The sequence below is a fragment of the Lytechinus variegatus genome, chromosome 10 (genome assembly GCF_018143015.1).
Source record: "Lytechinus variegatus isolate NC3 chromosome 10, Lvar_3.0, whole genome shotgun sequence".
Classification (NCBI taxonomy): Eukaryota; Metazoa; Echinodermata; class Echinoidea; order Temnopleuroida; family Toxopneustidae; genus Lytechinus; species Lytechinus variegatus.
Window position 1 is genome coordinate 21175407 of NC_054749.1, and position 12120 is coordinate 21187526.

General features: G+C 34.8%; 1 protein-coding gene across 1 annotated transcript; it reads left to right on the forward strand.

The window, feature by feature from the left end:
• The first annotated feature begins 550 nt into the window (after nucleotides 1–550).
• Nucleotides 551–10463, forward strand: LOC121422808 (phosphomannomutase-like). The gene is made up of 7 exons (XM_041618012.1): nucleotides 551–1066; nucleotides 3153–3341; nucleotides 6093–6184; nucleotides 7197–7299; nucleotides 8439–8514; nucleotides 8825–8937; nucleotides 9707–10463. The coding sequence occupies exons 1-7, from the start codon at nucleotides 998–1000 to the stop codon at nucleotides 9830–9832; spliced, it is 768 nt and encodes a 255-aa protein (XP_041473946.1). The 5' UTR covers nucleotides 551–997; the 3' UTR covers nucleotides 9833–10463.
• Nucleotides 10464–12120: the final 1657 nt, after the last annotated feature.

The window sequence follows — 12120 nt, forward strand, 5'->3', positions numbered from 1 at the left end:
TCAGTGAATACTCAGTAAATAAAAATGAATTGCGTCTTGTACCAAAACAAACCCAGAACAAACATACATGAAAAGGGAAGGAGAGAATGAAAAGCAGAGGAGGGGGGGGGGGTGAAAGTAAAAGACAAAAAAAAATCCTTTAGAATTCAACGAGAGTCACGTTTGATCAAATATAGCTTTAGATTGTGCTTAAATCTGTTATAAAATGAAATTGAGGTTATACATGTAGGGATTGGGTCATGCATCAATTTGTCACTTTACCCGACAGACAATAATTATGTTATTCTATTTTGAAATGTATATATTTAAGTTTTATGAAATGTATCGTCGTCACGTCAGCTTGGGTTTATCACCCCACCCCCTTCCCCTCCCCCCCAAAAAAAATGAATAAACAAATGAAATTAAAACTGGTCGCCATACCCAACAAATAACTCTCAAGCACACCTGTATACCTCCTCCCCCCCCCCCCCCCAGGAAAAAAGGGGGATCATGCGGGGGGGTTGCATGTATACGTGCCTCCTGGAATCAACCCGGGGATCGACCCTGTGTCAAGAAGACAAAATCCAGGCTCAGTCCTATTTTGACCGGGACACCGACGGTTCCGCTCTCGTTTGTTGACAAGTTCAACACAACGCAAAATACGAATGAATATTCTCGATTTCCTGAGGTCATTCCCATCTCTTGTTCAGTCCAGTTTGAGCCTGTACGCTTGAGTACATAGAAAGCACAGACGTTGTCTGGTGCACACTCCGCCAGGCTAGCGCTGATCAGATGCAGATCAGTCTCTCCCTCTAGCTCTCGCAATCGCAGTGTGTATTAAAAGCCGTTACACGGTGGAATATAAGCCTTCTAAAATTCGATGTTCTACAGATCCATCAGTTGTATTTCACTCATATTGTAATAGGATGTAGACCAGGCTTTGTTGTCAGTGTCACATCGACTGGACCAGGGCGACTGGATCACTTTGATTCTTGGTGGATTTAATAAATTCTTATTCATGATGGGCAAAAATCGTAGAAGAATATGTCTATTTGACATGGACGGGACAATAACACACACTCGAAAGGTAAGCATGTATCTTAATGGATTTCATGTTTTAATAATTCATATTCATATATTTTATATTCACTATTTCAAACGGATGATAGAAATGACGCTTACATTCATATGTCTATGCCCTATATAATTTCCTGTTTAATTCCGATTGATGATATCAATACATTTTGATCGATGTTTATCGTGCTCTCAATCAGTATGCATGTTGCATTATTTTATTTAATTTTATTTAAATTTTCATTATCCATGTGAGATTATCCCTGTTTACCATGATTGTAAATCACTTCATGACAATAGCATTTTTCCGTAGAGTTTCACAGATAATCGGCACCAGAACCTTGCCCTTTGGGGCCGAGCTCGAGCAACTAGCATTTTCGCACGTAGACCTTTTACCATTGATTATTACACTCGCTGCGCCATGTATGCCATGGCTGTGGCCGTGGCGCGCCGTGGTGATGCAATACAGTTAAGTTCGGGAGTTCCCGCTCTCAGTAAATCAATAATCTTGAATGGGTAGGGGACCCGGGTAGTGGAGGACACAATAACCCTCATTTCTTTTTAAGATACATTATTTAGAAGGGTATTTCCATATTTCAATTGTCTGAGTTGCGTGCTATGCTTATGGGCTTGGTGTATCCCGGATTCGGCCGCCTGAACAATGTAAATTTCCATTCCAAAAACATCGCGGTTTACCACCGGGCTAGCGGTGATTTGATTGGTGGAATGCGGAGGTATATGGAGGGTGTGTCGATGACGTCACAATAACAAGACGTGTTTGACTTTGTAGTGACATTCAGCTATCGGTGACTATGGTAAAATATGTACACAGGACCCAGAATGGGGCCTGAGGAAACTAAGGGAATCGGATAGTTGATCATTGTATTGGTGGTAACGTTCCTTTCGGATCATAGCAAGTATAGACATATTCTCCAAAATATGTTTATGCCGTTCGCCTATGTGGCAAGGGGGGGGGGGGGGGGGGAGAATATGAAAGGTAATGACCGGGGGGGGTGATTGAGTAGGCCTATATGCATATGACTATGCCTAGACTTGTTTACAGTTATAAAAGGGTGGCGTGCGTCATTCATTATAGCTAGGCTACATCAATAATAACTAAATGGGGATTTGAAGTTCTGCATGGAGTAAAGGGTTGTGACAGTAAATGAGGAAATAACTCAGAGAATAGGAAATGAATAGACAGTGTGAATACCAGGAAAGCAACTGTTTTATTACGTCACAACTCTGCATTATCATTTCCTGAAAAGATTCAAGAGTACGGGTTTTGGGTCAAATTATATTCGCATTATTACATTAAAAAGGTGTATTACAGGCCTATGTTATTTTTTTTTAGAATAAGAATCTAGACAATAATAGACATACCCACATCTCACCTGCTCCTAGTATTGTGGATTGTGTCATCACATCTTCTAATTTAATCTTCTTTTTTTTGTTCTTCTTTTTCTTCTTCATCATCTTCTTCTCCATCATCTCCATCTTTCCTCTTCTCCTACTCACCCCCCTCCTCCTCTTCTTCTCCTTATTTTTTTCTTTTTTTTCTTCTTCTTCTACTTCTTCTTAGTATTATTTTTGAATTATTATTATTATCATTATTCTTCTTCTTCTTTCCTCCTCCACCATGCCCCACTTTCTTTTTTTTTCTTTCTTCTCTTTCTTCTTAATCTTCTTCTTAGTCTCCTTTTTCTTCTTCTTAATTTTTTTCTTCTTCCTCCATCGTCTTGAGACTCATGTTACTCAGACATAAGAAAATGTCTTTGCATGAATATCAACTGTATGATAGACATTATTTTCAAATAAAAATTTGAAATTTGGCATTAAAACAAATACATGTAGGTAAATGAACATTATATTTAAACATTTTTAATGTAAATTTTAGCATACATCACAATTTCATTCAGCTAAAAATGATTCATATTATAAGAGTTGAAATTGAATTTCAAATAATCATTGAACGACTGATTGAGTTGAAACATAAAACAATTGAATTATTAATTAATAAAACAATGATAAATGATCAATGCATAGATATGATTGAAATAAAACTATGAGTTTTTTTTTTCATTTCATAATCGAATCAGACGATCGAGCCCGAAATGGTTGATGTCCTGTTGGAGCTTCAGACTGACATTCCAATCGGTTTGATCACCGGCTCAGACATTAAGAGTGTGGAGGATCAACTTGGTCACGATCTCCTTCAGATATTTGATTACGTCTTCGTAGAGAACGGCATGGTGGCATATCAGAAGGGCCAGGTATTTGCTAAAAAGGTCAGTTACCATAGAAACAATATTAATACTAACCCTAAGTTAAAATGTCTCTTTAAAGAATTAAAGACAACCTAGAATAATCAGGGTTTCACCTGCATGTGTCTTCAATCTTCCCAAATCTTTGGGGTGTCTTTTGTTTTCATCTGATTTTGTTTTCCTTTAATTTCTATTATCATTTTATTTCTCTTTCCCCCTCCCCTTTACCTCTATTCTTGGCCCCTCTTATTTGCAATATTTTGGATTTATATATAGCGCCAAATCTACTTTGTAGAGTGCCCAAGACGCTATTTAATAATGAAATGAAGAAGGGGGGAATGTTTTTATGTATTTTTCTAATGTTCCAGAAGTTAAATATTTGTTAAGACTTCAGGAAGGCTGTTCCGTAACTTAAAGGATGATTGGACACAGGATCTTTTCCCCTGGGATTTGGAAACTTTGGGGGTAATGAGAGAAATGGAAGTGGAGGAATGTAAGGATCCTGAAGGGGTGTAGCTTATAATCAATGAAATCTGATGACGTCAATCACTCACTATTTCTTTTGTATTTTATTATAGGAAATATGAAATATTCGAATTTTCTCCTCATTGTCAAGTGATGCAAGCAACGATTAATTCCTCCCTGAACAATGTGGAATAAGCATTGTTTAATACAATATGGTTCAGTCGAGCTGGTCCATACTATCAAATCTATAAAAAATGAAATATTGTATAATTCAAACAATAAAAAACAAAAGAAATAGTGAGTGATGGACATCATTGACTGACTCACCTACTTGTGCATATCACTGTTATGTGAAAAATAAGGGTAACTTAAAATGTCATAACTTTCTTATTTTACATCCAATTTTGATGAAATTTTCAGCACTATGCTATTTTGATTTTTCTCTATTTATTAAAGTCAGCATTATCCTGGGGTGGACTTGACCTTTAACAACGAAATCTTAAATATATATCTTATTATCTATCTACCATTATCTTATATCTTTATCTATTTTTTCAACATGTCTCTTTGTATCTCCCTCACATTTTGATAAGTAGGCCTTTATACTAGTCCATCTTTCAATCCATCTATCATAAGTTTCACCATCTCACAATATTTTAAACTTTCCTCAGGCAATCACAATGGTCTCCATTTTACACAAAGAATAAACATGGCATCTCCAAACATATATTTTTTACTTGATATTCGTCCTTTTTCCTCTGTGTTATTATTTCATTTTATAACTAAAAGGTTGGGAGATAGAAGGCGACGTTCAAGGATCTAGTTGGGAAATTTATCATCAAGTACATGTAGATCCTTGAAAGTCTCCATGCAGCTACCTAGGCTCGGCGCAGATCTGAGGGGGTCACTTGGGGCAAGAACCAATTGATGGAAAAAAAAAGAATTTTACCTCCCCTTCTATGACAATGAATGTTTCCTTTTAAGTGATGTATTTTTGCTTTTTACTTGCTCACAAAATGCTGAGCAATCGGTCGGCTGACCACCCCCACCCTTAGTGGATTCCTGGATCTGCCCCTGCCAATCATGAAGATAATGTTTGTATAATTAAATTTTTCCAAAAGATGCCAAAGTCACTTGTTTAAAACCTGGGTCCACTTGCATAAACTTTACTATCATGGTAACTTTGCCATACAATGGTAACTTTCCTGAAATCCACAAGTTTGATTGGCTGTGTAACTTTTATGCAACGGGGTCCTGATGCCTTGAATTTCAGTATTATCCCATTATATGCCTACATAATGATATGAATATAACTTTGAGAACAATTTTGAAACAAAGTGCACTTTTCTGTGGGTTATGTCTTCTACTGATATACTAGGCTAACTTTACAAAATATGGGAAACATGTGTTTTTCTCAGATCTGAGAAAGGTGGGTTTACTTCCTTTTAGAAATAAGCAATCCATACTAGCCATGTCATTGTAACCTTGGATGTCTTGAACGTTCTAAAAATATTTTTGTTAACTTTACTCCTGATTGGCATTGGTCTGTCACTCTGTGCCTCAGACCTTAAATCTAACATTACAGTCCTCCCTTGTTAAATGATGGAAGCCTTGAATAAACTGACTATTTGATTTCTTTCATTGTGCCTTTCATTTCTTATGGTAATTAAAATGAATTGTTTTATTATTAGTGGTTTTTTTAATTGATAATTATCATTGTTATTATCATAACTCATAGGGGCCTAAGGTATTTGATACCACTGACCATCACGTTACAAAAACCTGAATATTATGGAATATTATTAATGATGATATTAGGTGACTATTTTTTTAAACTGTTTTTTTTATGTAGCTGTTTGGCTAATTGGAAACTTGTTAACATGATTACAGCAATATGAATGTATAGAGTAGTGAATTGGTGTGTTATTCAAATGTGCCTTCATAACAATAGACCCACTATACACTGCTGAGAATGTTGAATTATGGTTAAAGAACTTGACCAGATATGAGTAGTTGAGGACTTCAGTGGGCAGTGGGGGCTATTGAGGCTTCTGGTTCGTATGTCCTTTAAACTTTTCTTTCGGTCCTTCCCGGGTCCTTTCCACATTTTATTTTCTGGTTGTATAATGATTATGTTTACGTTTCTTTGTATTTAAAATATAACTACATATGGCTAAATAAATGAATCTTGAATGATTATTTATTCATCATCATCATCATCTTCATCATCATCATCGTCATCACCATCATCATTAATCATTTTTATCATAAGGCCCATTATTTTCATTTTGCAATTCTTTTCTCTTTTAGAATATGTCTGAGCAAATTGGAGAGGAAAAATTACAAGAGGTCATCAACTATGTGCTACATTATCTGGCTGACTTACATCTCCCGATCAAAAGGTATCTTGACCTACATTCCTGTTGCCTTGTTATTTGACGCAATAGCTTTTGAGAATTCACTTCAATATATCTTCTTATTGTTATATGCCACTGAGCTTTATATACTGTATCCTATTAACTATTATATGACTAACAATGCACTTTGAAATCACAGAACAATCGAGTCAGTGAACCAGTTTGTTGTTCAATGAATGATTTTAGGGATATGGTGGGAAGGAGGATGAATGCAAAGGATTATTTGTTTTGTTGTTGTTGCTGTTTGGGGGAGGGGCACTAAAAATGTACTTAAATTGAGGCATCAGTACAGATTTGTGCAATTAATGTGTCATTTTCAGGTATTCATCTGTGCCACCTCCCACCCCTTAGGTCTATGTATAATGAATACACCATTTTTAGTTTCTGCCCCCTCCTCACTGATCTCATATCTGCATGTCAAAGTTGTTGCTGTATTTTTGTATAATTTCATTCATGTTTGTATTCTTCTTATACCTTTCATTGTTGTTCCATCAGTAGAGGATGGAGAGGGGGTATAATCACTAATTCAAGATTCACTTAAATTGTATACACTGTGCATTTCAAAACCATTATTTTCTCTTAAGAGCATGATTAGATTACTATATTTTTTATATACAGTGTACATTTAGCATATGACACAGAATGTTTTGTGACCTCCTGAACTAGTGTGTAGCAAAGGCATAATTTTATTGACTGACCTGAATAGCATGGACAACTTCATTTGTATTGCTCTTAGATATTTTTTTTTACAAATAGTGAAGATCTATTGGAAGTAGCTAATAGCAATTCTTTGAAAGGCAAGGCACCGATTTTATATATATTTATGATTTTATTTTATTTCAAATACCCCAATGATATTCACCTTTAAAACTTCAGCCTTTCCTTCCTCATAGGTGGGAACTGTTCAGTTGTGTGCTATATATGGATATGTTTTTTTTTGGATAGGTCATGGTGCCAGGAGAGTTTAATTTGATTTTGGTTAATTTGTGTTTTTCAGAGGATGTTTTGTGGAATGTCGGACGGGTATGATTAATATTTGCCCTATGGGACGATGCAACTCAACGTTTGAGGACAGAAGGATATTTTGTGAATATGACAAGGTATGTTTAAAGAAAAGTGAGATTATAGTTGAAGTAAATACTGATTTCATTATAAAGTCTGTAATTAAACCAAATTTCAATTGTTTCTATAATAGAACATTGAACAGTGACTTAAACTGAACTTCTTGAAATAAAAAAAATCTAAGCTGAAAAATAATCACACTGAAGATCACTAACACTGATACTTGTACTTTTATTGTTTGGAAAAAAATTTTTTTTTTGCTAATTCCTAATCAATTATGCGATTTCTACCAGAACACTTTAGCATATATTGTCTCATTCATACATTCAGACACTTAAGGTTATTAATTTTATTGATATCTGTTATGAACTCACTTTGAAATTTGTTCAAATTTTTGGCAGGAGGAGTATTTATTTTGAATGGTGGAATTGTAAGGCAATGAATATGTATTTGAGGATGCCAACACTCTGGAAAGGGTACACGTTTTACCATTGAGAAAAAAAACAGCAATAGAGGGAGAAATATTAATAAAACAAATGTAATAACTAATGATTTTTGTGTGAATTTGGCTTGTTAAAAGTCAAACAGGTCAGATATGAATAAAAGAATGACAAGTATTGTGTCAAAATATTTTGTAAAATAATAAATTAAAATATATATATCTGAATATAATTTTGTTGTTCTGGGAAGGAATAGGCAGTTATCTCCAATAACCACAAACAGTACACCACTTTACTGTTTTATATTTACTGTGATATTATTTGTATATATGTGTGTGGTTTTCTGCCAGGATATCTTTTATTGCAAGGATGTGGGCAGATGAGTCATCAGAATTGTATAATAGTGATATTTTTCTGATAATTTATGATTTTTGATGAAGAATGATTTTCACTCTTTTTTATTTGTATTAATTTTTTAAGTACTGCTGATAATGGGAGATTTAGATCATGTTCATTATGGTATTGATTGATGGTGGTGATAGTGATGAAGATTATGAATACGCTACTGCTGCTGATTAAGAGGAGCATCATAATAATGATTATGGTAGTGATGATAATGATGACAATTTTGATGATAATGATGGTGGTGATGATGATGATGAATATGATTATGATGATGATAGTGATGTGATTATATTTCTTACAAAGCACTTTCCTCTCGTTTGTTTTTTCTGTAGAAACATAAAGTCAGAGAGAAGATGGTAAAAACACTCCGGGAGAGATTTTCTTCCAGTGGGCTTAAATTTTCTATAGGTAAGGTTCTTCATCTAATAATTTACTTGTATTTCTTCTGTAGCCATTGAAAAAAAATACCCACTTCTTCATAGTTTACTTACTTCCTTGTATGCAATATAAATTTATTCTTTATGTGTGCTTCCAGTTCTTTTTTACTTCCACCTCAGTGGGCCACAATGAATAACTTATGATGCAATAAAAGTTGTGCGTTATATCTGACATGTTTGTTTTGGTTTGATATTTAGTATACTTTATTTGATCTTTTCCCTGAAGTCTGTTATAAATGCAACATGGCACTGACTAGTAATCTCCTCGTATCATTTTATAGGAGGGCAAACAAGCTTTGATGTGTACCCGATGGGATGGGATAAGACCTTCTGTTTGCAATACTTGGATCAAGAGTATGAAGAGATATACTTCTTTGGCGATAGAACATCAAAGGTAGGCTGATAGGCATATATACACCCTTATCCATGCAGAGTCAAATTCAATCGCTTGGAGTCAAAGGCCCGTATTCTGAAGTCGGGTTTAACTTAAACTCAGGTTTAAAGTTGTGGTTTAAGTATGGGAAGCCAAATGTATCAAAATTTTTATTAAGTTGTATGTTTCTTATGTTTTCTGTGCTCTTTCCTGATTCATCAATGGTGAAGACAATCATCTATTTATACTTCCTACACAATTATGAATGATTTGAGAGCCGAATGAGCTTAAGTATGATATCTCTACTGTTAGTGATTATGTAACAATTGGCTGTCCATACTTAAACCACAACTTTAAACCTGAGTTTAAGTTAAACCCGACTTCAGAATACGGACCGTTGTGGCTAAATTTTCTGTGTTGCTGTGGCTCAGATTGATTGATGTGATTCCCAGTAGGTGGAATACCATTGTGAGTAATTTTTTTTTTCATTCCATCTCTTGGTTTTAATTTGATATTACTTACTGATTAATCCTTGTGGTTGACATAATGCAACATAATGTAACAAAATTGTTATTGATTATAATGAAAAATACAGTATACCATATACATCCATTGGTATACATGTATCTACCCCCCCCTAAAAAAAAGTTAAAGATAATTTTAAAATCATTTCAAGCATGGGACTATCATTCTATTCAAATTGTTTATATTTATATCAGATATCATAATTGTCTTTCTGCTGATAGGTTTAAAATATCTGTATGCCTTCTCCATTTATTATTTTTTCTAGGATGGCAATGACTACGAGATCTTTCACGATAGCAGGACTATAAGCCACACTGTGACCAGTCCTGAACACACCAAGCAACTCTTACAACAACTGTTCTTCAGTCAGCAACCAAACACAGACTCATGAGTGTCATTTGATTGCCTTGGGACTACTTTTACAGCATCAGTACTCTGTGTAGGACTGGCACCAGACTTGCCAATTCGTGTCCAGATCGAAACGCTTCCACTGCTCGGCTCCCTGGATGGCTGAAAGTTAGTCAGGAAGCAGACATAGTGTCCAAATACCATAGATGAGAGGATCATGCATGTTATGTCACTTGCTCTTCAGACAGTTTTGCTTTTCTGCAAAACCAATCCTTGGAAATTATAGGTTAACTAATTACTAATGTAAGCCAGAGTCGTCCACCTTGGCCAATTTCAACACATGGTTGCATAGGACAGTAGTCATCACTCTCGGGGTTATGGATGTAGAATTGAGCCGTGCCGATATTTTTATAAAGCTCGGACATTTCATCATCAGACTCAAGCACCTCTTAGCCAGGTTGGCTTTGTAAGAATCCAACAATAGTTTTAATCAGTCCAGCCCAGGATAGCTTGCTTTTCTATCTGCAATTTACCCCTTTTGTTTAGCCAGGTTCTCCACCAATTAGCTCCAATAGCTCCATGGTGTTGTTATGTAATCATCCGAACAGTATTGATTTTACTCTTCTGTGAAACCAATCATGGGCAAAATGGTGGAACAGATGAACAATACAAGACATGCTTCATGAAAAGTAAGCTAGTTCTGAGCACATGAACATTCAGGAAGTCTATTGAAATTTATTTACCTATGAAAAAACTTATTGTGCCAGTAACATTTCCCTTTTTCCAAGTCTATATAGTACCAAAGCGATGACGTCAGTTGCCATGTTGTCATGCCATGGTTCTAAACAAATGAACGTGCTGAATGAATTTCTTTTGTATTTCATTACATGAAATATTCTTATTTTCTCATTGTCAAGTGAAACAAAGACTACATGGTTCAGTCAAGTTTGTCCTTATTATCAAATATGTAAAAAATAAAATATTGTATAATTCAAACAATAAAAAACAAAAGAAATAGTGAGTGATGGACATCATCGACTGTCTCATTTGCATGTCACTGAGATGTGCATATAAATGTTTTGTGAAAAATAAGCAAAACTTCAAAATATCATAACTTTCTTATTTTACATCTGATTTTGATGAAATTTTTAGCGTTTTGCTAGTTGGATTTTTCTTTATTCTTTCAAATCAACATTTTTCTGGGGTGGATTTGACCTTTAAATTTCATATGAAATATACACATTGTCATTCTGAATCAAAAATGATAATTCAGTCAGCCTTCCCTCAGATGAAGTGAGAATATGTTGTCAAATTATGAAAATAGTATCAGGCTCAACTTTATAGTATTTTGATAAAAATTGATTTAGCTTAATAATTTAATATGATGTATCTATTTTATCATGATATACTTGTTCATTCTTGTATTAATTCATTGTAGTCTGTAACAGTCTAATCCATAACAGTTATTCCTAACTTTTAACCTTCTTTTGAATTATTTTCTGTAGATTTTTTTTCTGACTATGACACAGATTTTACAAATGGTTTTGGGTTATGCAGTTACTTACTACGACTCATTTTTTTTTAATCCATCCAAAGGATGTGACCAAATTTTTATTGACACTCAATTTTTAATGTTCACATTTACTGTCTTACAACATATTAGCAAACATTTCCATTGAATGACCCTTGTAAATATCAATTAATTTCTTAATCTGAAATTTACAGGGTTTGTATATTCAAATATATCAGTTATATATTTTGTGGCCTTTAGCAAATTCTTGGGTGTTATTAGCAAGTGATTCTTTATATTTTATACTGGAAATGCTGGTAGCAGTGCTACATGTAGTAAGACAAAATTAGAAATCACATTTCACTCTGTGTCTTATACTTTTTATTTTGTGCCCATTCCATTGGGCATGCTTTTATTTGAAGTCAGAAGAAGGAAATAAGTTATCCTTGGGTGAAGTTTCTGCTGGTCAGACTTTTGACTGCCTGATTGAAAAAATAAGTTTCCAACAGTCAACCATATGATATCAGTGGCGGCCCGTAACCCAGAGGAAACAAAGCATTTGAGGGGCACAGCATTGTTCACAAACAATACAGTGCCCCTCCAATGCTTCGTCTCCAGGTCACGGTCCGCCACTGTATAATATGATGGTGCTTTTCTTGCACATATCGCTGCCTGAGCTTCTTGGGTGTATAGCTGTCCAAATAGAGCATTGTATTGACACTACCTTTCAAAGTTAATTCCATTCCATTTGATGGCAAGGCAAACGATTTTTGCTATGTATTGAATGATTAAACCATTATGATCGAAGAAAATACGAGGTT

Excerpts from the sequence above, each read along its gene's own strand:
- LOC121422808 (XM_041618012.1), top strand. The coding sequence starts at position 998 with ATGATGGGCAAAAATCGTAGAAGAATATGTCTATTTGACATGGACGGG. Across the intron at positions 6,185-7,196 it reads TTACATCTCCCGATCAAAAG|AGGATGTTTTGTGGAATGTC; the intron begins GTATCTTGACCT and ends TGTGTTTTTCAG. Across the intron at positions 7,300-8,438 it reads TATTTTGTGAATATGACAAG|AAACATAAAGTCAGAGAGAA; the intron begins GTATGTTTAAAG and ends TTTTTTCTGTAG.